Source organism: Mirounga angustirostris, unplaced genomic scaffold (genome assembly GCF_029215605.1).
Source record: "Mirounga angustirostris isolate CCGP_5_RB_7025 unplaced genomic scaffold, mMirAng1.0.hap1 SCAF_5, whole genome shotgun sequence".
NCBI classification, from domain to species: Eukaryota; Metazoa; Chordata; class Mammalia; order Carnivora; family Phocidae; genus Mirounga; species Mirounga angustirostris.
In genome coordinates this window covers 153,740,657-153,767,484 of record NW_026991713.1, presented here as the reverse complement: position 1 = coordinate 153,767,484, position 26,828 = coordinate 153,740,657, and the positions used below count along the sequence as shown (strand labels likewise).

Below are 26,828 nucleotides of genomic sequence, written 5' to 3'. Positions count from 1 at the left end.
GCTAAGGTGACTTGGGTATTTAGTTTTAAAAGATTGATTACCAAAAGCCCAAGTACTTTATTGAGGGAAGATTATTCTCATGGCAGGTTATTCCTGTGTTTAATGCTACTGTTCCAAGTACTGGTGAATTTCATGAATATACAAATTCTGAGCTCCAGCCACTTGGTTACTTTGGCTGGGGGAGAGAGGGTGATAGAAATTGGATATAAGGGAAATACAGGATCCATTTTCTGTCACAATAGTACTTTAGAATATTTTAGGCAAGATCATTTTTGCATATTTTACTAAAGATACCCTTTATTATTCAGCCACCGAGAGCGAGAATATTAAGAGACTACTGACAAGGCAGGCAGTTAATTTTCAGTTCAAACTGCATTAAATAGAAACTATTTTCTTACTCTGTGGAAGCATGTGAATTTTTTTAAAAAGCTGCTTGTTCTCCCCATTTGCAGGTTCTATACAGAGTAATGAGATGTGTGACGGCTGCAAACCAAGTGTTTTTTTCTGAGGCTGTGTTGACAGCTGCTAATGAGTGTGTTGGTGTTTTGCTCGGCAGCTTGGATCCTAGCATGACTATACATTGTGACATGGTCATTACATACGGATTAGATCAGCTGGAGAACTGCCAGACTTGCGGTACAGATTATAGCATCTCAGTCTTGAATTTACTCACATTGGTATGTGAATTCTTTTTTCCTTGCTTTTTAATACGGTATTTATTCAGGCCCTTAAATTAGTGTGGAAGAAATGAAAGCCTTGGTTTTTTATGTTTTTTTTAAAGAGTGCATTAGTTCTTACTTATATAATCTAGTTTGCTTTTGCTCTGTTATCTGTTTACTTTTAGTGTTTGATCTCGGTGTAGTTTTTATTCCTTTTCTTCTTTTTTCTTTGATGAAACATTGTCTTTCATGTAAGACTACCTAGTATTCCTGATAAGTATCATATGGGTACTTGATAACTATTTTGAAAGACCTTGTTATGTTTTGTTTCCCATATGAAACTTGTTCTATAGTTTTTATTCTTAACCATAAATATTCTTCCTCCTCTCCCCCATTTATTATGGACATTTTGAAGTATATTAAAAAAAAACAGAATAGCATAATGAATCTCTGTATACTTAATACTCTTTCTATAATTAGAAACACATGGTCTATCTGGTTTCATCTAGGCCTCTCTGACTCCCTCCCTCTTCCTTGCTGTGCCTCCATCCCCAACTGGATTGTTTTATTTATTTTTTTTATTTTTAAAGATTTATTTATTTGAGAGAGAGAGATCACAGTGGGGGTGGGGGTGCGGTGGGCAGAGGGAGAGGGAAAAGCAGGCTCCCAGCCTAGCAGGGAGCCTGATGCGGGGCTCGATCCCAGGACCCTGGGATCATGACCTGAGCCGAAGGCAGACGCTTAACCGACTGAGCCACCCAGGCGCCCCTCCAACTGAATTGTTTTAAAGCAAATTCTAGGTGATACTCTGCTGAACATTTTTGCCAAAGTTATACCTCTCTTCGCCAATGTAAAAAAAAATTGCCCATGTTTTAAGTATAGATACATATATCCTATTTAGGTATCTAGACATTTTACTGTCATAATGTTAAGGCCTTAAAATACAGTTTAGATATATTACTTCTTTAATTAATAGATATTTTTCACAACAGTTTTTAGGTTTACACAAAAATTGAGCCTTAGGTATGGAGTTCCCATATGCTCTCCCACAGTAGTTTCCCTCATCATTATTTTTTTAAGGTCTTGTTTATGTGTCAGAGAGAGAGAGCGTGCGCACACAAGCAGGGGGAGCGGTAGGCAGACAGAGAAGCAGACTCCCTGCTGAGCAAGGACCCCCCCCCCCCCCACCATGGGGGACTCGATCCCAGGACTCTGTGATCATGACCTGAGCCGAAGGCAGACAGTTAACTGACTGAGCCACCCTGGTGTCCCAGTTTCCGTCATTATTAACATCTTGCTTTAGTGTGGAACATTTATTACAGTTGATGAACCAAATTGACATGTTATTAACTGAGGTCTGTAGTTTACCTTAGGGTTCACTCTCTGGATTGTACATTTTGTGGGTTTTGACAAATGAATAATGCCACATATTCATTATTATAGTATCATACGGAATAGTTTCACTGCCCTAAAAATGTCTTGTGCTCCACCTGTTCCTCCCTCCTGAATCCCTGGTAACTGTGGATACTACTGTCTCCATAGTTTTGCCTTTTCCAGAATGTCCTATCGTTGGAATCATAGTGTGTAGCCATGTCAGATGGGCTTCTTCCAGTTAACTTGATGCATGTAAAGTTCCCCCATGTCCCGTTGTGTCTTGGTAGCTCACTTCTTTTTATTTTATTCTTTTAGATTGTTGAACAGATAAATACAAAACTGCCATCATCATTTGTAGAAAAACTTTTCATACCATCATCTAAACTACTATTTTTGCGTTATCATAAAGAAAAGGAGGTAAGTGTGGCATTGACAAGGACTTTTGGTAACTTCAGTCATTGAAGAGTTGACTCAAGTTACTTACTAGGCTACATAAATGAAATGGAGTGAAATGATAAATTTTTAAAATATAGTGATTAAATGATTTATATAACTTAGTATTTGTTGATTGTCATACTGTGCCACATACTCTTTTCAGATTTCCATGATTTGTTTTTATTAAGTTTGTTTTATTAAAATTACATAAAACAAGCAGCTGTTAATTTATCAAGTTATAAATTCAGAGATACTGTGTATGTCATAAATTTCATTATTAGCTTCTCAGCCGACTCCCAGTCAAAACCACTACAGGCTTTCCAAGTAGATAGAGGAAAAGTAATTGTAATAAATAGCTCTTTTTATGTGTGTTTTGATCCCAGCCATTTTTTAAAAATGGCTTTTTAAGAACTTTTAATTTAGAGGACTCTGTAATAAAGTTTTGAAGATTTTTATAAACTTACTGACATAAATTTACTGACACATGTAGGTTCCCTAAGGTTGGGTTTTAAAAATAATTTAGGTCTTTGGTGTCTTGGACAGTGAATTTATTGGTCTTAAAATTGATTTGTACCATCACATTATGCAGTTAGTAATTTTATTTTCCATTTAATTATCACTTTCCTGAATTCTCTCTTTAAAGGTTGTTGCTGTAGCCCATGCTGTTTATCAAGCAGTGCTCAGCCTGAAGAATATTCCTGTTTTGGAGACTGCCTATAAATTAATTTTGGGGGAAATGACTTGTGCCCTAAACAACCTGCTACATAGTCTACAACTTCCTGATGCCTGCTCTGAAATAAAACATGAGGCTTTTAAGAATCACGTATTCAATGTAGACAATGCAAAATTTGTAGTTATATTTGACCTCAGTGCCCTGACTACAATTGGAAATGCCAAAAACTCACTAATTGGGGTGAGTTTTTACTTGCAGTGCTTTGGTTTATTCTCACTTAACCGTCTCTTCATTGCATGTTTACCTATCTTATTTACTACTATTACCGTGTCAGTATTCCCAGAGTCACTGTAGAACACACTACCATATGTAGGACATGCCTGGATAATTAAAGTTGACAGGAATGTTTTCTTGCCATTGTGTTTTGCTTTCCTCTTCCTTTCCTTGACAACGCTTCAAAGATTTTTTGTATTTTATTTTTTAAAAAATGTCTTTTATGAATTTGTATGTATTCTAGCATGCTTATGAAAAATTTGTCAACATTTTCCACAGCTCAGATTTGTATAGTTCTTTTAATATGCAACTCCTTCTTCCCTGCTTTTCTCCTCTTCACTAACGTTAGTGCTTACATATGGTCTTCCTTTTTGAGTGCCTACTTTTCTCTAGGAATATTCATATATTCTTTTGGGAATAGAATAAAGATTTCTTCCTTTTAAGAAATTTGACGTGACCTTGCTTTTGATTGATAATTATTGCTTTATTTTTTTCCCTTCTGTTAGACCTTGCAGGATTGGAAGACATTACTTTTAATAAAAAAAAAAAAAGGATATAATTAAGGGATAAAGTTTTCTAAAAGAGAAGGGAGGGGAAAGTCAAGTTTGATGTTTAGATTTGCATGCTTTCCTGATTAGATTGCCTTGTATCACTCGATGAGTAGCAGTCCCTTCCCTCACTGCTAGTCATGGCTGATGGTGTACAGTAAACTCTACTCAGACCCTAAAATTTCATTGTTGAGGAATTCACATTGTATATAGATTTGAGGAGGTTTTTTGTCTTGCATTCTGGAAACAGGGAGAGTGGGTCAGGAAGGGGCAGTTAGGTGTAATGGAGTGTATTAGCAGCAGAAGGAAAAGGGAAGGATGGGTAAAGCTTAAGAGTGGCAAGATGTTCCTTTTTTCTCATTGGACAGGGCACCTTGCCATGTGTAGTGTATCGAAAATTGAGGAGAGGCAATTTGCTACATTGGGGGGTACAGAGGACTTCGTTTAAATCAGGACTCAGTAGACTACAGCCTATGGGCCAAATACAGCTCAATATCTTTTTCTCTCTCTTTTTAAAAAAAATTACTTTATTTGAGAGACAGAGCGAGCACGAACATAAGCAGGGAGAGGGGCAGGAGGAGAGGGAGAAGGAGGCTCCCCACTGGGCAAAGAGCCTACCGTGGGGCTCGATCCCAGGACCCTGAGATCATGACCTGAGCCGAAGGCAGACACTTAACTGACTGAGCCACCCAGGCACCCGTTTTTTTCTCTTTTTAAAAAAATATCTTTATTGCTATATAATTCAAACATCATACAATTCCCACTTAAAGTGTACAGCTCAGGGGCACCTGGGTGACTCAGTCGGTGAAGCGTCCAACTCTTGATTTCAGCTCAGGTCATGATCTGAGCCACCCAGGCGCCCCTGTCATTTTAACTTTTAAAAATTTAAAATATTTTGAGGAATAAGCTTGTGTGTCTTGGAGGAGCCAAACATTTGTTTTCGTTTGTACATCATCAGATGTGGGCGCTATCTCCAACTGTCTTTGCCCTGCTGAGTAAGAATCTGATGATTGTGCATGGTGACCTGGCTGTTCACTTCCCCGCCATTCAGTATGCCGTGCTCTACACATTGTATTCTCATTGTACCAGGTACTTTACTGTACAGATACTTCTTGTAAACAGGGTTGTTTTTTTGTTTTTTTGTTTTTTTTTCATTTTTATAGGGGAGGATGGGCTCTTGAAAGTATAGATTTTTAAAAATACGTGTTGACTTTGGAGTTACTTTTTTTTTTTTTAATTAGAGATGAAAACATGATTTTCCCTTTGTCTTCCAGGCACGATCACTTTATATCCAGTAGTCTTAGTTCTTCATCCCCATCTTTGTTTGATGGAGCTGTGATAAGTACTGTAACTACAGCTACAAAAAAACATTTCTCAATTATACTGAATCTCCTGGGAATATTGCTTAAGAAAGATAATCTTAACCAGGATACAAGGTAACTAAATAATACTTCCTAATATTAAGTGTTCTTAACTTTTATTAACTTAGCTATGTAATTTGAGGATAGGAAATCCAGATTATCGAGGTAGTAGGGTGGAGCAGTTTCATTATGAAACACTTCAAAATACAGCTTTATTATTTAGTCTAGGATTTCTTGTTCTTTCCCAAAAGAATTAAGTGAAACCTCCCTGCCCTGCAATGTTTTTTTTTTTAAAGATTTTATTTATTTATTTGAGAGAGAGAATGAGATAGAGAGAGCATGAGAGTGGGGAGGGTCAGAGGGAGAAGCAGACTCCCTGCTGAGCAGGGAGCCCGATGCGGGACTCGATCCGGGGACTCCAGGATCATGACCTGAGCTGAAGGCAGTCGCTTAACCAACTGAGCCACCCAGGCGCCCTGCCCTGCAATGTTTTGTAGAAGAATTTATCTGTAGAGGTGGTTTTAATATTCTTTGCTCCAACTTAATGCTAGTTTAGGGAAATTTTTTTTTTCTTTCTTTTTAAGATTTTATTTATTTGAGAAAGCGTGCGAGCATGAGCAGGAGGAAGGGGGAAAGGGAGAGAGAGAAGCAGCTTTCCCGCTGAGCAGGGGGCCCCACATGGGGCTCCATCCCGGGATCCTGAGATCATAACCTGAGCTGAAGGCAGACCTTAACTGATTGAGCCACCCAGGCGCCCCGGGGAAATTTTCTTAAAAAGCATACAACTTTTTGATAAAGGAATTTCTATAGTTTGTTTTTCCTGTTGCTTGAGATGTTTAAAAAAACCAAAAGCAAAGTAATGTAAGAAGAATATATTTTTATATTTTTCTTTCTTTTTTAATGTAAAGTCAACTGGCTATTTTGTGTTTCAGGAAACTGTTAATGACCTGGGCTTTGGAAGTGGCTGTTTTAATGAAGAAGTCTGAAACATATGCACCTTTATTTTCTCTTCCATCTTTCCATAAATTTTGCAAAGGCCTTTTAGCCAACAGTAAGATTCTGTGATTTTTAAAAATTCTGTTACCTGCTCTTACAAGGGATCTTTGGTCATGAGAGAAAGATAGTCACTTGAACATTTTCATAACATGAAATGTGTAATTCCTATCTCAGTGGCAGATGCATAATCTGTCTTAACTTATTCTTTTTTTTTTTTTTTTAAAGATTTTATTTATTTGGCAGAGAGAGAGACAGCGAGAGAGGGAACATAAGTAGGGGGAGTGGGAGAGGAAGAAGCAGGCTTCCCGCTGAGCGGGGAGCCCGATGTGGTACTCAATTCAGGACCTGAGCTGAAGGCAGACGCTTAACAACTGAGCCACTCAGGCACCCCATCTTAAGTTATTCTTAATATGTAATTTGTTTTTAAGTGATTGTCACATTTTTAAGCTTATGTGAATGTTTTTACATTCCGTATACTTCTAAATTTCTTTAAGAAAATGGTTGAGATGAAGGCTCGTGACGTTGGGTTTTGTAAAATGTGTGATTTTCCCAAACGTTTCTACCAGCAAGGGTCCTAGGCAGGAGCAGGGCCTCGTCCCTGGGAGGCACTTAACTGTTGAATGAGTGAATGGGTTCGGGAAGTTACGACATGCGGGTATATAATTTCTTTTGGCAAGCTGAAAGTGTCTTTTAATTCCTAATAGCTCTTGTTGAAGATGTGAATATCTGTCTGCAAGCATGCAGCAGTCTACATGCTTTGTCTTCTTCTTTGCCAGACGATCTTTTACAGAGGTATGGACTAAAGATCCTATCATCTCACCCTAGTCCTAATAACTTAAAGCTGTTGCCACACTCATACTATCTGTTTCATCTTTTTGTAGGTGTGTTGATGTTTGCCGTGTTCAACTTGTCCATAGTGGAACTCGTATTCGACAAGCATTTGGAAAGCTGTTGAAATCAATTCCTTTAGATGTTGTTTTGAGGTATAACAGTTGTGTTGGAACAAAAGCATCCCACTGTTTGACTGCCTAGTAGTCCTTTAGGAAGAGACAAATTGCCTAATAGTGAATTAATGTCATGTCTCGTATGGCACCTCTCAGTGACTGAAGAGATGCCAGAGGATCAAATTGTGCAGGTCTAGAAGAAAGTAACAAAGTTTAATATTTTTTATAAACTTAGAAGCTCATGATAATAAGTACTGAATAATTTATATAATATATATAATATATATAGTAATTTTTTTTAAAAAAGATTTTATTTATTTATTTGACAGAGACGGCGAGAGAGGGAACACAAGCAGGGGGAGTGGGAGAGGGAGAAGCAGGCTTCCCGCTGAGCAGAGAGCCTGATGTGGGGCTGGATCCCAGGACCCTGGGATCATGACCTGAGCTGAAGGCAGACGCCCAACGACTGAGCCACTCAGGCGCCCCTATATATAATAATTTATAACATATTCCAAAATGTGTTTCTTAGTACAGTTATTTGAAGAATTCAGGTGTAGTCTTTATTGTTTTTGATTAAGTTAATTTTCAAGTTGTAACATCTCTATTTTGAAGTCTCAGTTTTATTTTTTCATTCCTACATTTAGTTAGCAAGGAAATAGCCCATTTACAGTATGAAGTAACCTTTTAACTAAAACATTTATTTTCTTTCTCCAGCAATAACAATCACACAGAAATTCAAGAAATTTCTTTAGCATTAAGAAGTCACATGAGCAAAGCACCAAGTAACACATTCCATCCACAAGATTTCTCTGATGTTATTAGTTTTATTTTGTATGGGAATTCTCACAGAACAGGGTAAGATTTTCTTTGACTCCTTCATGTGCGAAAGTAACTTAAATATTCTTGAATATCTTGACCCTATTCCCATTTTGAGGAGAAAATATGTCCGGAGTGGCAGAATAGAAAGTGATATCTTCTCAAATGGGTTATTTTTGTTTTCGGCAGTAAGAAGAATTGCTTTGAAGATAGTATCTTAAGAAACAAAAATGGGTTTTGAGATTGAAATATGTTGACAGTTAACTGTTCTGACCTAGTCATGAATGCTTTGGGGACAGGCCTAGGGACATAGACATTTTGCAGATGCTTAGTTGCAATGAATGTTTTATCCTGATAGCTGAAGTGTCATAAGCCGTTTACCCCTAATAAGCCATCCACACCATACCCCATCCTGGTTTTAACTGTAAAAGACCTCACAATGAAAGATAGGGATATAATGCTTCTCCGTGTTAAAGGTTTTGCCTTTTTGAGGTAGGAAAAATTGTAGTCCCCTACTCCTATTCCTGTGGCAATTTTTTTTTTTTTTCATGAAGTTGTCATTGTCTGTTAAATATGAAACTGCTTTTCCCAGGAAGGACAATTGGTTAGAAAGATTGTTCTATAGCTGCCAGAGACTGGATAAGCGTGACCAATCAACAATTCCCCGAAATCTTCTAAAGACAGATGCTATCCTTTGGCAGTGGGCTATTTGGGAGGCAGCACAGTTCACTGTCCTCTCTAAGTTGAGAACCCCACTGGGCAGAGCTCAGGATACCTTCCAGACCATTGAAGGTAATCAGCTCTTTGTGCTTTTTCAAACTTTGTGATACAAATACTTTCAAACCCTTCTTATAGTAAGAAAGAATGGACTTCTTACCTTTGTTAAAACAAGAATTTGAGAGTATACGCTTTGTTTATCTTTAATACTCTGACAAACTTTCATCGAGTAATTGTGTTGACAACAACATGGTTATCTACTTCTGTTCAAAAACTAGGGGATTTAAAACACAAAAACAAAAACAAAAAAAAACAAAAACGAGGGGATTTGTGTAGAGAAAACATTTTTTTCCCCTAAAATAAGAGATCTTTCATGTTGGGAGTTTTGTTTTTAAATGATGGATGTACAGAGGATGCTTGATAAATGTGATTTTGTGAAATTATCTCCACCTTCTAGAATCTTTAAAGATTTCTTTTAAATTTGGAATGTTGTCTTTGCTTTAAGGTATCATTAGAAGTCTTGCAGCTCACACATTAAATCCCGATCAAGATGTTAGTCAGTGGACAACTGCAGACAATGATGAAGGCCACAGTAGCAACCAGCTTAGACTTGTTCTTCTTCTGCAGTATCTGGAAAATTTGGAGAAGTTAATGTATAATGCATACGAGGGGTGCGCTAATGCATTAACATCACCTCCCAAGGTTGGTTTCAGTGGGTTGAGTGTTGCTTTGTAGCATTTTCATGGGCAAGCCTGGCCGTGCGTGTACAGCTTAAATCACCATACTCTTGTGTATTTGAGACATCTATACCTAGAATCTTAACCAATCCTGAGCTCTTCTTTTTCTTTATTCTAAAGGTCATTAGGACTTTTTTTTATACTAATCGCCAAACTTGCCAAGACTGGCTGACACGGATCCGACTTTCCATTATGAGGGTTGGGTTGTTGGCAGGCCAGCCTGCTGTGACCGTGAGACACGGCTTTGACTTGCTTACAGAAATGAAGACAAATCTATCTCAGGTAAAGTGTATTTGGAGTTAATTTTAAATCTGTTAATTAGAAAAATTTGAGTTTAATTCCTTTATTGTGATTTAATCTGTGGATGAAATAAGTTAAAATTTCTATTCATTCAAAACTTATATTTCAAAGGTTTTGATTCAGTATTTTGTAAAAGCAAGAACTTCCAAATCACCTATTCATATTTTGTACTTAGAACATGTCAAAATATGTATTACTTATGTTTAAGGTTGGAACTTTAAAGGTAATTCTTAGAAATTTGTAGAAGAAAATTCTCATCATAATTTTTAAGAATTATATAATGTATAGGAACGTATATATAATTTATAATGTATGCAAAGGTACATACAATGTTACATGGGGAAAGTGCTGGCTTATAGATGGGTTCAGTAAGTGGAATCCAAAAATAACAAATGTTTATTTATTTTTAAAGATTTATTTGACAGAGACAGTGAGAGAGGGAATACAAGCAGGGGGAGTGGGAGAGGGAGAAGCAGGCTTCCCGCTGAGCAGGGAGCCTGATGGGGGCTTGATCCCAGGACCATGGGATCATGATGTAAGCCGAAGGCAGACACTTAACGACTGAGCCACCCAGGCGCCCTGCAAATGCTTATTAATTAGATATAATATCAGTGAGCAGTGTTCAGACATAAAATTAATAATCTTTTAATTCATGGTTATTTATATTTGATTTTTGCTGTATAATTACTTTATATGTTACTCGTATAGATACCACAGTTTAAATGTTTGGGTAACTTAGTTTGTAAAGATTGACACCCATGTGTTGTTAAGGTTGTTACGTTTTGTAGATACATTATGCGTAAATTTTCAAGAATTCTGATCTAATAATATAATACCATTGTTGTAAAAATAACTGTGAAATACATTTGCCTTTAAATGGGCTTAGATTGTGATCAGTAGTAAATTTAGTAGATACTTAAATTTTAATGGTATTGAGATCTATGATTAATTTTTCTGAATGAACTCTCAGGGGAATGAATTGGAAGTAACCATCATGATGGTGGTAGAAGCGCTGTGTGAGCTTCATTGTCCTGAAGCTATACAGGGAATTGCTGTCTGGTCATCTTCCATTGTTGGAAAGAATCTTCTCTGGATTAATTCAGTGGCCCAGCAGGCTGAAGGGAGGTAAGTTGGAAGGAAGGAAATAGGTGATAGGTTGTCTTTACATTTAAATCCTCTATTCCTGGGGTGCCTGGGTGGCTCAGTCATTAAGCGTCTGCCTTCAAAAAAAAAAAAGCGTCTGCCTTCAGCTCTCCCTCTCCCACTCCCCCTGCTTGTGTTCCCTCTCTTGCTGTGTCTCTCTCTGTCAAATAAATAAAATCTTAAAAAAAAAAAAAATCCTCTGTATTCCTGGCTAACATTGTAGTTAAATGTTAAAACAGCTTTGTTCAGTTTCAGCAATTGAAACTTGCTGTAAGTCACTTTACTAGGAGTCATCTTTAGTCTGTTCTTTAAGTAGCAGCAAAACTTAGATGCCTTTTTTATTTATGGATTAGTAAGAAGTCTTCCTTAAAGTAAGATCTGCCCATTGTTTGGTAAATTAATTTCTTTCTTCCTTCCTTCCTTCCTTCCTACCTTCCCTCCTTCCTTCTCTCCTTCTCTTTTTGTCTTTCTTCCTGTATTTCTTTCCATCTTTCTGTCTCTCTTGATAGGGAGCAGGGAAAAGGGACAGAGGGAGAGGGAGAGAATTTCAAGGAAGCTCCATGCCTGGCACAGAGCCTGATGTGGGGAGATCTCATGATCCTGAGATCATGACTTCAGCCTAAATCAAGAGTTAGACGCTTAACCAGCTGAGCTACCAGGCGCCCCATACTTGTTTTATATATTTTTGAACTTGATCCGTAAATGATAACCTTTCATTTCAGAGTCTGGTACAAACTAGAGTACTTGCTCATTAGCCCTGTGCACTCAACATTTAAACTTACTTGATTTCGCTAGGTAAATGAACATGAACCATAATAGTCTGTGTATATTTTTGTCAGTTTTACCAAATCTGGAAAATGTAGGAAATAAAGAACTCATAATTCCATCTGCCAGTGAAAACTGTTAGTTTTGGTGTACATGCCATTTTAGTTCTTTTTTTCTTTCATATACAGTCTTTTCCCAGAAATCACTGTGTTTTTGCTGGTTACCTCATTTTGCTTTTGCCACTCAGCAATATTTTAAAAAATATTTTTCCCATGTTAAATATTCTACAGTGTTAATTTTATTGGAAGGTAAGGTTATTTCTTATGTTTTTTACTAATCTTAATGTACCATGGTACTTAATTCTTTAAACTATAGCTTATAGTTGTGTTTATTTTCTTTGAATTCATTCCTTCAAGTTGATTTACTAGAAGAAAGGCTATAGACCATAAGGCTTATGGTACATTCTTTTGCTAAGTTACTATACAGAAAACTGTTTACAGTTTAATCCTTAACAATAGAAAAATAACCCCTTCCCTTCACCTTTGTACTGAGGGTCTCTGAAAAACAGCCCTGCCATCATCATCAGTGAAGATAGTTTTAATTTACATTTGTTTATTAATGATTAATAGTAGGACTTTCCCCATATGTTCTGTTGATCATTTGTGATTTTTAAAAATGTAGATTATGTCTTCATGGGCTCTCATTTTTTCCTGTATTGATCTGTGAGATTTTATTATACAGCGAGATTGTTGATGCTATCTAATTTCTTGATTTGTAATTTGTTTTTAATATTTATGGTGTTTTTGGTACTTAAAAGTTTCAAATTATGTCATTAGTATCTGTTACTTTTTGAATTCTTAAAAATTTATTCTTCTTAGCCTTTGTGTACATTGAAATCAGATACTTACCAGTATTTTCTGTTCTATATTTTTTTTAAAGTGAAGGATACCTTTGTGTTTTTTCCCTAAGATTTTATTTATTTATTTGAGAGAAAGAGAGTGAGAAGGAGAGAACGAGAGGTGGGAAGGGGCAGAGGGAGAGAGAGATGCAGACTCCCTGCTGAGCAGGGAGCCTGATGCGGGGCTTGATCCTGGGACCCTGAGATGATGACCTGAGCCAAAGGCAGACTCTTAACCGCTTAACTGACAACCCCCCAGGCGCCCCTTCTGTTACTGTATAATGCCTTTTTTTTTTCTTTTAAGATTCTGTTTATTTATTTTTTTGAGAGAGAGATATGTGCACAGTAGGGAAGGACAGAGGGAGAGGGTGAAAGTCTGAAGAGACTCCACACTGAGTGAGACGCCTGGTGCAGGGCTTGAGATCATGACCTGAGCCGAAACCAGGAGTCCAGACGCCCAACCAACTGCGCCACGCAGTCGCCCCTCCCTTTTTTTTCTTTTTTGAATTTATTTTCATTTGTTGTGAGGAAAAAAATAAAATTTTGTGCACCCCAACCCCACACAAAATAATTAACTCATTGTCTCCACTCGGTTTATTTATTTCCCTGCTCAATTTGTTGAGTGATTAATTTTTTGTTTGTTTTTTTTTTGGACGTGAGTTCTGTGGATAATTAAAAATAGCGACTGTTTGAATTTGCATTAAAGGTTTGAAAAGGCCTCTGTGGAGTACCAGGAGCACTTGTGCGCCATGACAGGCATCGATTGCTGCATCTCCAGCTTTGAGAAATCTGTTCTCACGTTGGCCAACACTGGGCGGAACAGTGCCAGCCCCAAACATTCTCTGAACGGTGAGCCTCTGGAATGGAAATAAAAAGCTGTAGTCAGATAGTTTGTACTGACGATCTTACCGTGTATTTTTAGATTTCTGTGCTCTTTAAAGTATTTATAACTGCCCTGGATCTCTCTGTTTTATAAAATACATTCACTCAGGTGAATCCAGAAAAACTGTGTTGTCTAAGCCAACTGACTCTTCCCCTGAGGTTATAAATTATTTGGGAAATAAAGCGTGTGAGTGCTACATTTCCATTGCTGATTGGGCTGCCGTACAGGAGTGGCAGAATGCTATCCACGACTTGAAGAAGAGTACCAGCAGCACTTCTCTCAACCTGAAAGCTGATTTCAACTACATAAAGTAAGGACTTTTTTCATTTAAATAAATTTTCAGTAGCTTTAAAGTCTTCCTCTACGACAGAAAAATATTGAAATTGGTCATACCTACTATTGCAAGATATTTGAAGTTCTAATAATATTGCTGTTTGAAAATGACTACAGTGAGAAACCAACATTAGAGGTGAGGAAGGTATTCATGCAGTGGGAAAACAGTCTTGTCACTGTTGAAACAGTCATTCGGTATTGATTCTTAGAGCTTACAAAATAAATATAAAGAGAGATTTGTTACTGCTTTAGAAAGGGTCACATTTGATGACTGTTTCTAAAGTAGGTTTGAATTGATTGAAAATATTCTAAGGAGTGCAGTTTATGAACATTTGTAAATTAAATTCCCTTTCTTGTCTTTTTTCTTCTTGTTGTTCCTCTGTGTATTTATTAATACCTTAATTTAAAATGTATGTACTGGGGTGCTTGGCTGTCTCAGTTGGTAGAGCATGCGACTCTCGATCTTGGGGTCATGAGTTCGAGTCCCACATTGGGTGTAGAGATTACTTAAATATTTAAATTTAAAAAACTCCACAAAATATTCCCTTAATTCAAAATCTGTATACCCGTAAGTGGCTTGGACACAGGTCATTAGCTGTCCTTCTCATCGAGAAGCCCAGCTTCTAAAAAGTAAATGTGTTAATGGGTAATTTCTCCATTGAGCGTGTACTATATGTCAGTCAGTGGGGTGCAACATTTCATGAAACACGAGTTCTGACCCTTGAGGAGCTCCCTTCTAGAGGAGACACAGACAGACAGACAGACAAGGTTGGGAATGCCATCAGCATGACATTTGAGCAAAGACTTGAGGAAACCGGTCTGATGGAAGAATTATGTGCTTTGAGTGTTCTGGAAATACCCTGGAGGCCACTCTGGTTGAAGCAGAGTGAATAATAAGAGATAAGGGAAGAGAGTAGGAGGGAACTGTGAGAAGGACTTTGACTCCTAATGAGAGAGAAAATCTTAGGTGAGATTTGAACAGGAGAGGCATGTCCTGATCTGACTTAGTGGTTCACTCTGCTGTGTTGTGAAGAGACTAGGTGGATTGATGGCAAGGGTGGTGGCATGTAGACTACTAACCTGTGGGACAGAGGTAGAGGGAGAAACAGACACTAATTGAAGTAGGAGCACACAGGACAATGAGGTGTGTTTAAGGTGCAAATGAAACATGCAGAGGAGATTGTTTAATAAGCAATTAAGAATTGGATTTGGAGCAAAGGAGAAAAGTCTAAGCTAGAGAATGATTTGGGGATCATTTGCATGTAGGTGACAGTAAAAAACCCTCTTTTCAAACTCCTGTGTACTCCAGAGCCTTTGTAAGCTACCCAGTTACAGATGAAGCCCTGGGGATGGGTGAGTGAAAAGTAAAGAGGGCCAAGGACAGAATCCTTACAAGCATCTTTGTTAAGGGAGGGGAGGTGAAGCCATTGATAAAAAACACAAAGACACTGAGGAAGGAAGAGTTCCGAGATGTAGGAGAACCAGACTGGGGTAGTCTGCCTTGTTAGGAGTTCCAGAGACTGCACGCAAGAAGAGCTTTGGAGAGAGAGAGAGAGAGAGAGAAGGAGAAGCAGCCAGGCTGAATACTATCGAGTAGTGAAGAAACTTGGAAATCAAAAGCTCTAAAGGTTACCTGGATAGTGAGTTCTTCATGAAGCAAAGGGGAGGAAGCTGTGGCTGGAGGACAATGTTGTGTATTGAAGTATTGGAGAGACTAAGTGTTCTTTTAAGCTCAGGGGAAGGAGTGACTAGAAAGCAGAGGTTGAAGAAACAGGATAAAGAACATTGATTGAAGGATTAACTGGAAAAAAGGACCCTCCTTTTTTGCACCCAAGGAAAGTAGTTGGATATGGACAGAGTTTTGGGAGCGGGTAGATGGTGGATTAAGAGTAAGAGTAGAGGGGCGCCTGGGTGGCTCAGATGGTTAAGCGTCTGCCTTCGGCTCAGGTCATGATCCCAGGGTCCTGGGATTGAGTCCCACATCGGGCTCCCGGCTCAGCGGGGAGCCTGCTTCTCCCTCTGACCCTCTCCCCTCTCATGCTGTTTCTCGCTCGCTTGCTCTCTAAAAAAAATAAATAAAATCTTTAAAAAAAAAAAAAAAGAGTAAGAGTAGAGGAAATGAAAGCCTGTTGGGCTGTGTGTGTGTGTGTGTGTGTGTGTGTTTTGAGGAGTCAGTCATTAGCTGAGAGTGTGAGGGCATTGTAGAGCCTAGTGGGGACACAGGGAACCTGCCACTGGAGAGAAGTCAGACCCTGTAGTGGCAGGAATGATAAGGGTGTTATTACCAAACCTCGACAGTTCCATCAGTTGCGGCTCACATGAGAAGCGCGTGGTTGCCTTGGTCCAGGCTTGGAGCTTATAAGGGGGAGGCAGATGCAGTCATTGATGTTACATTTCTAGTGCTGGATTCAGGCTGTGTTGTAAGGGAGGGGCACAGCGAGAGGGACAGGAAAAGAAGAGTGGATTAATGGAAAAGAGAGATTAAGAAACCGAGTCATGTCTTGGTTGGAAAGCAGCTATAGTAGGAATGGGAACAGAGTCTGAAAGTAGCAGCCAGTAGGTAGGGAGCTAGAAGGCCTCTCGTCCTAGCATTGATGCCACATGACTAAAGGAGTTTCAGAGGCATAAGGAGATGGAAAGGAAGAATTCTTTTAAATAAGAGAAACAGCAGGGTGCCTGGGTGGCTCAGTTGTTAAGCGTCTGCCTTCGGCTCAGGTCATGATCCCAGGGTCCTGGGATCCAGCCCCACATCGGGCTCCCTGCTCAGCGGGAAGCCTGCTTCTCCCTCTCCCACTCCTCCTGCTTGTGTTCCCTCTCTCTTGCTCTGTCAAATAAATAAATAAAATCTTAAAAAAAAAAAAAAAAAAAAAGAGAAACCGCTTCTGTGAAACACGTTGGAGAAGGGAGAGAGGGAGGGAGGCCAGCAGTGAAAGGTGGGATGAGATGGAAGGCTAAGATAATAGAACAGGAGCCCCCCAGGGGCCTGGGCTTTAGGTGGGGAATGGGGCCATGTAGCGAATTTAGAGGTAGTTTGGGGAGAATCAGATGTTAGCATTGCCCTGCAGAGATCTGTCAGTTTGTTGGATGGGCCCCCGAAGATAACAGGCTACCAAAAGAGGAAGGAAACATGGAGGGGTGAGTATGCTAAACTGTGAATGACTGCTATAGCTGTGGCTTTCTGGTTTGCCACTCTGATTTTAGTGCTAATTAAATCGGTAGTCACATCTTCAAAATAGAAATAAAAAATGATGGCCTACATAGAAGGAACCTCATCAAGAGAATGCTGTGTAACTGTGCTGTGTTTTTCTAGAATTTGTTCTACTTTTTTTGAATGATCCCACAGGCTGGATAAGTGTAATACAAGCTAACTGGTATTTTAATTACAGATCACTAAGCAGTTTTGAATCTGGAGAATTTGTTGAGTGTACTGAGCAATTAGAATTGTTACCAGGAGAAAATATCAATCTACTTGCTGGAGGATCAAAAGAGAAAATAGGTATTTGAAATAATAATCTTAGAATTAAGTATTTTATAGACAAGTTGCTCAAGATGTTTGGCTTAGTATTTTACTGGAAAATGTGGAAGTTTTTGTACATTTATTTTGGAGCAGAATCATATGTTAAGGAACATCTTTAGGTCTGTTTTACTTATATTTGATTTGGCAAATAAAAACAATGTAAGTAAAATTAAACTAAAAAAAGGCTATTGTAAGACTTTGAGATTTATCTAGCCACGTTTGAAAAAGTTTAAGTAGTCTTTAAGCTAAATATTTTTCTTGACCTTTTACTGTGGTTCATTAACTTTCTTACCACAACTGAACATTATGTAAAATATTACACTAACGTTAGTATGGTGAGTAGTTTGTGTGTTAGTATTGAGTTGCTAGATTCAGTAAGGTTTGCAAAGTAGGGCTAGATTTGCCCTTTTAAATGTAGTAGGTTGATTTGCTGATTTTGGAACTTTGGAAATCAGCTGTTTTGAGGCAGGTCTGAGATATAATTTGAATGTGGACTGTATTTTTTACATAGCTATCAGAAATGCTTAATCATAGTGTTCAACTACCTGCATTTAAATATGAAAGAATGTTTTCATTGGTGATAACTTTTTAATACTGTCAAAATATCTTATCACTCTTAACACATTAAAAGCAGATTAACTTCACGGAATTTATTTAACTTCTATAGATATGAAAAAACTGCTTCCTAATATGTTAAGTCCGGATCCAAGGGAACTTCAGAAATCCATTGAAGTTCAGTTGTTGAGAAGTTCTGTTTGTCTGGCAACCGCTTTAAACCATATAGAACAAGATCAGAAGTGGCAGTCCATAACTGAGTAAGTTTAATCCTAAAGAGGTTGGTGTGCACTATGTATACCATATGGTAAATGTATGTCCTTTGGGGAGGAGTCGATTACGTGATCACTACAATGTTAGTCATGATAGCTTCATTTTAGTTGTAGAAGTCATATGACGCAAGAATGCCACTTGGCAACATATATAGAAGTTGAAACTAACTAAACTGTAGAAATCCCCAGAAGCATGTCTTGACTTGCTTATGTAATTTTACTAAAGGGCAGGCAGCTCCTCTTCCTTCCTCCTCTTTGGATGCCACTATAGTAGCATCTTACCAAACCATCTTATCCCTTCAGTGATTACCAGGTTGGAAAATCTCATTTATTAATTGACAGTGAATATTTTGTTTCAGAAATGTGGTAAAGTACTTGAAGCAAACCTCCCGCATAGCTATTGGACCACTGAGACTTTCTACTTTAACAGTTTCACAGTCTCTGCCAGTTCTAAGTACCTTACAGCTGTATTGCTCTTCTGCTTTGGAGAACACAGTTTCTAACAGACTTTCAACAGAGGTGTGTATGTGTGTATCCTTATCAGGATGTTCTTCTGAACATTAATAGGCATTCGTGTAGAAAAAAAAAATTTTTTTAAGATTTATTTATTTGAGAGAGAGAGAGCGTGGAGAAGGCGCAGAGGGAGAGAATCTCAAGCAGACTCCCCGCTGAGCCTGGAGCCCAGCTTAGGGCTCAATGCCACACCTTTGAGATCATGACCTGAGCCAAAACCAAGAGTCAGATACCCAACTGACTGAGCCACCCAGGTGCCCCAAGATTTTTTTTGACTTTTTAAAGTAGCATTTGCTGGACAAGCTAGTAAACCCAGAAATCTAAAATGTCACTTTTAGGCACATTTTCATTTGAGAAGTGTGTGAGGCAGATGGAGGAACCTAAGATATGTCATTTCAAGGATGGCTAATTGCTTAATTTTTTTCTTTTTTTTTTGGAAGAAGGGTTGGTGTATATAAATATGTTTTCCATTGATGGGTGTTACAAATTTTAGATTTGATTAAAACAAAGACTCTCTTGGGCACCTGGCTGGCTCAGTTGGTAGAGCATGCAGCTCCTGATCTCAGGGTTGTGAGTTCAAGCCCCATGCTGGGCGAAGAGCTTACTTAAAAAAAAAAGTTGATAATAATAATGAAGACACCTCATCTCTTCCAGATAGGGTAAAGTTTAACCAAAGATGGGCCCTTCCCAAGGGAATTATAGTCTATGAGAATCTGCTTATAAAGCCAATAGTTTTATGTTTCTCTGTAATTCAACTTCTTTATAGTAAATATGCTGTGTTTATTTTTTATAAAAGTGTGCTTTATTCAGTATATTGATAAATTGGAATTTTTTTTTTCCTCCAAAACAAAGATTTTGCTCTTACAGTGTCTTTCCTCTTATGATCAGAAGATAGTGAAGAAAGTGGAGAGTTTAATTAGATGAGCCTGGAGTAGTTGGCTTATGGGGGTGCAGCTTACCTCAACCTATGAACATATAAGAGGCTGTTTACATTAAGTAGTTTTGGTTTTTCTCTGGCAGGATTGTCTTATTCCACTCTTCAGTGAAGCTCTGCGCTCATGTAAACAGCATGATGTGAGGCCATGGATGCAGGCATTAAGATATACCATGTACCAGAGTCAATTGTTGGAGAAAATAAAAGGTAATTAGGTTGGTTTTTTAATAGCTTTGATTGAGCTATAACTTACACATTTTAAGTGTACAATTCCATGAGTTTTGACACATCTTCACCAGTGTAACCACCAATACAATTAAGATACAAAACATGGATCTTACCCCATAAAGTTTCCTTATGCCTCTTCCCAGTCACCTCTCCCATCTGTCCTGTCCTGGACAACCGCTGATTTGTCTTCTATCACTGTAGATTAGACATGTCTTTTTTTTTTTTTTTTTTTTAAGATTTTATATATTTACTTGACAGAGAGAGACAGCGAGAGAGGGAACACAAGCAGGGGGAGTGGGAGCGGGAGAAGCAGTCTCCCCCTGAGCAGGGAGCCCGATGCGGGGCTCGATCCCATGACCCTGGGATCATGACCTGAGCCAAAGGCAGACGCTTAAAGACTGAGCCACCCAGGTGCCCCAGATTAAACATGTCTTTACTAAAGTTTTATATAAATGGAATCCTACAGCTCTCTTGTGTTTGGCTTCTCTTGTTCAGCATTTTATTTTTAAGGTTCCCCTATGTTTTGTGCAGTAGTACTGTGATCCTTCCTGTTGTTGAGTACTGCCCATTCTATGGGTATACCATAATTTATCTCTGGGTCTTTTGGTGGATATTGGAGTTGTTTATTTTAAAATTTGGACTACTATGTATAAAACTGCTATGAAATTCATGTACAGGTCTCTGGGTGGACATATATTTGTGTTTCTCTTGAGTAAATGCCTATGAGTCAAATTGTTGGGTCATATAGTTTAATGTTAAAAATAGTTTGACATTTTCTAGAAAGTGTACATTTCTTCTGGCATCTTCATCCTTGGTAGTGCTGGGTCTTTAATTTTAGTCACTGGCACCAGTGTATAATAGTACCTCATTGTTTTATTTGCATTTTCCTGGTGATTAATGAGATTGAGCATCTTTTCATTTGCATAGTGCCCATTGTATATCTTACTTTGTTAAGTGTTCAAATCCTGCCCATTTTTAATCAAGTCATAGACTTGTTTATTTGTTCTGGATACAAATTCTTTGTCAGATACAATGTACTGTGAATGTTAAGTTTTAAACACTCCAAGTGAATAGAGAAGTAGTACTTGTATATGTATTGGTAGGTCTCTCTTTTTTTTAAGTAGGTCTCATTTTTAAATTTTTAAAATTTTTAAATTTTTTTTTAGTAGGTCTCATTTTTAAGAAAGAACTGTCTGTCATGTTAAAGGGATGCTAGCAATTTACTTTATTGCTTAAAAATTGAAAAGTTGCCAGAATTCTGTAGAAGTTTAGTTGAAAATGTGGTAGCTAAGGTTACTGAATACATTTGTGTATTAAATTTCAAGTAAGGTTTTGCTGGGGTATGGACTTGGATTGCAGAGTGATTGCTGGGAACTGTGACTCACCTGGACCTTCCTTGCCATATACACTTGGGTTGGATCCTTAGCCCAGCATTTGCAAGTGGAAGGACCTAGGGCAAGCCATTAAACTTCTGAGTCACTTTCCTCTTCAGTCATGGGTATTTACTTGCTCAGGAGATTCTTTTTTTTTTTTTTTTTTAAAGATTTTATTTATTTGACAGAGAGATAGTGAAAGCAGGAACACAAGCAGGGAGAGTGGGAGAGGAAGAAGCAGGCTTCCTGCTGAGCAGGGAGCCTGATATAGGGCTCGATCCCAGGACCCTGGATTCATGACCTGAGCTAAAGGCAGACACTTAATGACTGAGCCACCCAGGCGCCCCTGCTCAGGAGATTCTTATAAGGATTACAGGAAATAGCACAGAGCATTGCATATAATAGGACTACAGATATCATCTTCTTTCTCATCCTTCCCTTATTGAACAAATTTTAAAATTGGGAATAAAAAGTCAGTAACCCAGCGGTTATAGTTGGAGACAGAACTCCACTCCTCCTCACTTTTTTTCCTTCTTCAGCAAGTGCTTATGAAGTGTGTGCTTTGTGCCAGGTATTGTGCTCCAAGTTAGGATGTAACGGTGAACAAGACAAGCTTGTTTTCTGCATTCCAGGGACCACAGTGATTCTAAAGTCTAGCAGGGAAAACATCAAACAAGGGACAGCAGTATGGTGTGCTGAGTGGAAGTGCTTGTACATGGCGCTAAAGAACATGCAACAGGGGCACAGATTTAATCCTAGGGATCAGTCAGAACAGGATTTGGGGAGGAAGTAACATTTAAGCTGATACTTAAGGGAGGTAGGGATGAGATGGAAGGCAGTAGACTGGTTGGAAAAAAATATGTGAAGGCCAGCAGCATTAATGAAAGATTCTTAGGTGACAGTTTGCCTAAGGGAGAGTGGGAAGAGAGGAAGCTGAAGGAGATTGAGATTGGACTGAAATGCAAGACATCAGTGCCTTTCAAGGCAAATTCAGAGGAGTTGGGGTTTTGTCAGAGGGGCGGTGGGAAGCCATCAAAGGGAAGTTTTAAGTGTTCATATTTACCTTTGTGTGAGATATTTCATTTGCCGGTTGGAGAATGGACCAGAAGAGGATAAGACTGGGGGCAGAGGGACCAGTTAGGCTGAAGTTCCTGCTAAAGGTAACCCAGGTAGTGGCAGTAGGGATAGAAAAAATAGATACGATATATGGGCTGCAAGTGGAGTCTTAAGATGACTGGCAGGCACCTGCTCAGGTAGCCAGGTTGATCATATGCCTTTCCTTGAGAAAGGAATAACAGGAGAAGGAAGTAGAAGGTTTGGAGGGTGGTAGAAAATGGATTCCACTTGACACAGGTTAAAAGTGCCCTTTAAATACCTGAGTATAGGTGACTGGTAAGCAGGTGGGACTCAGATGTCAGATCTGGCTAGAGATAAAGATTGAAGAGTAATCAGCATTTATATGGTAATTGAAGCTACAGGAGCAGATGATATTGTCCAGGGAGAATATGCAGAGTAAGAAGAGTAGAGAGCCTAGGACCGACCCTGAGGAACACCAGTTTTAATGGATAGGTAGTGGATGAGAAGGAGACTGAGGATGCTTCGGAAAGGTAGGAGTGAACCAAGAGAGAATGGCATGATAGAAGGGCAGAGGGTACTTAACACAACAAGAGAGAGATGGTCTGGCCTTATTCTCTTTCCCCACCCTTTGGCCTAGCCTCTACTAAAAAGATCTAGAAACTGAAAAGCTGATTTCTTGTAGTGAATGATTTTTACTTTGCTTCATCGTTCGCTTACATTTATTTTTAAACAAACATGTACTGTTTATTGTATGCCAAGTACTGTGCTAGCTGCTAGGGATTTAAAGATAATGAAAAATGAGTTACCTTTATTTAGGGAGTTGGTAGGGAAGGGAAAATGGCTGGGGAAGAATTTTTGGCCATGTGTCTGTGCAGTCTGGGTTAGACCAATCAAGGACTAATGAAATGTTTTCTTTTCTCCAGAACAAACAGTTCCAATTAGAAGCCATCTCATGGAATTAGGTCTAACAGCAGCAAAATTTGCTAGAAAACGAGGGAATGTTTCACTTGCAACAAGACTGCTGGCACAGTGTAGTGAGGTTCAGCTGGGAAAGACTACTACTGCACAGGATTTAGTCCAGCATTTTAAAAAACTATCAACTCAAGGTCAAGTGGATGAAAAATGGGGACCTGAACTTGACATTGAAAAAACCAAATTGCTATATACAGCAGGTTAGTAAAATGAACTGTGGTTAATGTCTGACTGAAATGAAAATCGTGTATGAAAATGTGTATGCTGTAAGGCAATATTAGAAAAGCTGACTTTTTTTCAGCTGTGGCAGAGTATTTGCATCTTGAACAATAAATTACCTGTAATTGACTTACCTTTGTAATTTGGTGCTTTTAGACCGGTAATTTTGTTATAGTGTGTCAAAGTAAGAGATGTATCTAGAGATCATTGATTACCACCGAATTTACATTGTTACTTTACCCTGAAATACTGTTAATCACTTACATATAAGGCTTCTAAGGGCTGGTTTTTGGTTTCCTATAGGCCAGTCAACACATGCAATGGAAATGTTAAGTTCTTGTGCCATATCTTTCTGCAAGTCTGCCAAAGCTGAATATGCAGTCGCCAAGTCAATTCTGACACTGGCTAAATGGATCCAGGCAGAATGGAAAGAAATTTCAGGGCAGCTGAAACAGGTTTACAGAGCTCAGCAACAGCAGAACTTCACAGGTCTTTCTACTCTGTCTAAAAACATACTTGCTTTAATAGAACTGCCATCTGTTAATACAATGGAAGAAGAGTATCCTCGGATTGAGAGCGAATCTACAGGTAGGCTTTCTTTATTTTACTAGCTTTAAAATACCAATTTTAGAAGTTATTTCTCCACTGGTTTTAAAGTTTACAGTGTTAAGCTGGCTGTAACTTGCCGCAAAAATTGTTTGCATGGAAATTTAGTATACTAAACCATCTGGAAGTAACTAAAACACATTTCTTTAGTATTTAATGCCACTGTGGAAGTCACCTAACTCTGTTGACTTCTGGCCTTCCCAAGCCACAGTGCTTTTATGGACTTGGATGTTTTTGCCGGCAAGAAGGTCCTGCTCCAGATACCTAAATTCCACCTCACACTGGAAGGAGCAAGAAAGATACACGATAGTTGCCTGTGGTCTCCTTGGCTCCTAGAGCACAGAAACTCTAGGAGATGAAAGTTTCACATTCTGACACTAGTGCTAGTAATAGAAAGGTACTTGACAAATAGGGTAGTTCACTCAGTGTTGTTCTGTCCAGGTTTTACAGAGTGGGAGATAGTTAACCTCTTTGCTGATGAGAATATACTTTCATTTTTGTTGTAATGAAGCCGAGGATTTAATTATTTAGGTTGGTCTTATAAAATAATTATAATCTATGTAATTTACAGTCTTGATATTCATAAGGGATGTGTCCTGTGATTATTATAAATCTTGGCAAATGGCATTTTAGCAGGTGTGAATAAAGATATTTACCTCATGAATTTTTTGACTGAATGAGATTGTATACTGATCACCTATATATTATTTTTGCCAGAATATTCAAGCTTAGCCTAATCGTGAGGAAAGAGCCAGTCATATCTAGAATTCAAGACATTGTACAACACACGTGACGCCTGTGTTGTCATGAGAGAGATTTATGCGGTTTACAGGGTGATAATTTAAGCTGACTTGTGAAGCTGAGTGATTGATTTCGATCAATTTCAGTTGATTTCAAAAGCATAGTAAAAATGTGTTCTTTGATCATATTTTACTGTAGTATTCTGGAACTTAGTAATAGCTTACCGAAAATAAATCCCTAAAATGTTGGTAGGAATGCCATTTGAAATTTATGAATGTAATATTGCTGAGTCCTTTCATATATATATATATATTTTTGTCCATTATGGCAGTGCATATTGGAGTTGGAGAACCTGACTTCATTTTGGGACAGTTGTATCACCTATCTTCAGTACAGGCACCTGAAGTAGCCAAATCCTGGGCAGCATTGGCTAGTTGGGCTTATAGGTGGGGCAGAAAGGTGGTTGATAATGCCAGGTATGTATGTTGAAATGTGTAATTTATTTACTGCATTACAGGATAGAGATTTGAAATGTCTGCTGACAAGTTTTGGTAGCTGGAACCAGTGACTTGTTTATTTTTATAGTCAGGGAGAAGGTGTTCGTCTGCTGCCTAGAGAAAAATCTGAAGTTCAGAATCTGCTTCCAGACACTATAACTGAAGAAGAAAAAGAGAGAATATATGGTATTCTTGGACAGGCTGTATGTCGCCCAGCGGGGATTCAGGCAAGGGAAACATCATACGGTCTTTGGGAGAAATGGTGTCAAGATCACTGTTTTAATTCATTGATTTTGAAGAGGTTGATCCATGTATACTTGATTAAAATTTGAATGGGGTTTAGGCAGTTACTGTTACAAATGAAAACTTGGGAGTTTTAAGATGAAAGTGAGTTATGATACTTCTCTAAGAATGTAATCTTGAGAAATCATTTCCTTAAGGTCCTGTTACAATAGGTGAAGTTTGTTTTATGTGAATTAAATTTCTCTTTTAATTGTTGTTTTGATCAGAAATTAGGTTCTTAACACTAGCTTGTGGCCTTTCAAAGTATACCAGTGCCTGAAAACCACCCCAGATACTCTGAGTGGGAAGTGGTTGTATGTATTTAAGCTTACTCGGTGATTCTAATTCATAGCCAGAGTTGAAAACTAGTAGACTAAATGAGCTGTAGGATTTATTCTCTCTCAGCTCAGAGTTCTATTAATTCTAGAATGTTAGAGCTATTGAGTTTTTAGATAGACTTTAAAAGTTTGGATTTTATTTCATAGGCTAAACTGTACTGACTCATCTTGCTCTAGACCAGCATGTGTCATGTCTGCCAGAGCTGGCGTTATGTATGTGCCCATTACTTTAAAGAGAGGAAAGTCTGTTGTGAGTGAATTCTGTATACATTCAAGCCTCGAACAGATTACATTTAATGTTCTGCAAGCAGAATATTTACTGTAACTTAGAAGCATTTAAAGTACCAAAAAAAAAAAGATCTTACATCCTTCATTAGCTACATCAGTAGATACATCATAGAGGAGCATAATGAATATGATTTAGCATGTATGAAACTAAACGTGAAGTAATTTTTCATAAATGAGAAAGATGCTTTCATAGGATAGGAAAATCATGTACCCCCCCCCCCTTTTCTGTTTGTGTTAAAAAAATAGCAATTTATGCCCCAATTTTCTTCAGGATGAAGATATAACGCTTCAGATAACAGAAAGTGAAGATAATGAGGAAGATGACATGGTTGATGTTATCTGGCGTCAGTTAATCTCAAGTTGCCCGTGGCTTTCAGAACTTGATGAAAGTGCAACAGAAGGAGTTATTAAAGTGTGGAGAAAGGTTGTAGATAGAATCTTCAGCCTGTACAAGCTGTCTTGCAGCGCATATTTTACTTTCCTTAAACTCAATGCTGGTCAGGTGGGTAGCACGGTGTTCGGTTCTAAGAAAATGTACTTGACATTTCTTTCCTAGCGGAT

At 38.3% G+C, this 26,828-nt stretch overlaps 1 protein-coding gene across 5 annotated transcripts in view; it reads left to right on the top strand.

Moving 5' to 3' along the window:
* The window catches only part of SMG1 (SMG1 nonsense mediated mRNA decay associated PI3K related kinase), a 104,329-nt gene that overhangs the window by 43,938 nt on the left and 33,563 nt on the right, over window positions 1–26,828 (top strand). For all 5 annotated transcript variants that reach the window (XM_064592586.1, XM_064592587.1, XM_064592585.1 and 2 more), the window contains 24 exons: window positions 453–677; window positions 2,349–2,450; window positions 3,112–3,381; window positions 4,921–5,051; window positions 5,237–5,398; window positions 6,256–6,374; window positions 7,024–7,111; window positions 7,201–7,302; window positions 7,978–8,118; window positions 8,672–8,871; window positions 9,302–9,498; window positions 9,654–9,815; window positions 10,804–10,958; window positions 13,346–13,488; window positions 13,631–13,832; window positions 17,242–17,351; window positions 18,040–18,187; window positions 18,559–18,718; window positions 19,733–19,853; window positions 23,248–23,496; window positions 23,819–24,103; window positions 25,194–25,338; window positions 25,448–25,586; window positions 26,539–26,769. In XM_064592586.1, coding sequence (XP_064448656.1) covers window positions 453–677; window positions 2,349–2,450; window positions 3,112–3,381; window positions 4,921–5,051; window positions 5,237–5,398; window positions 6,256–6,374; window positions 7,024–7,111; window positions 7,201–7,302; window positions 7,978–8,118; window positions 8,672–8,871; window positions 9,302–9,498; window positions 9,654–9,815; window positions 10,804–10,958; window positions 13,346–13,488; window positions 13,631–13,832; window positions 17,242–17,351; window positions 18,040–18,187; window positions 18,559–18,718; window positions 19,733–19,853; window positions 23,248–23,496; window positions 23,819–24,103; window positions 25,194–25,338; window positions 25,448–25,586; window positions 26,539–26,769 — 3,987 coding nt within the window. The remainder of the gene's footprint in view (window positions 1–452; window positions 678–2,348; window positions 2,451–3,111; window positions 3,382–4,920; window positions 5,052–5,236; window positions 5,399–6,255; window positions 6,375–7,023; window positions 7,112–7,200; window positions 7,303–7,977; window positions 8,119–8,671; window positions 8,872–9,301; window positions 9,499–9,653; window positions 9,816–10,803; window positions 10,959–13,345; window positions 13,489–13,630; window positions 13,833–17,241; window positions 17,352–18,039; window positions 18,188–18,558; window positions 18,719–19,732; window positions 19,854–23,247; window positions 23,497–23,818; window positions 24,104–25,193; window positions 25,339–25,447; window positions 25,587–26,538; window positions 26,770–26,828) is intronic.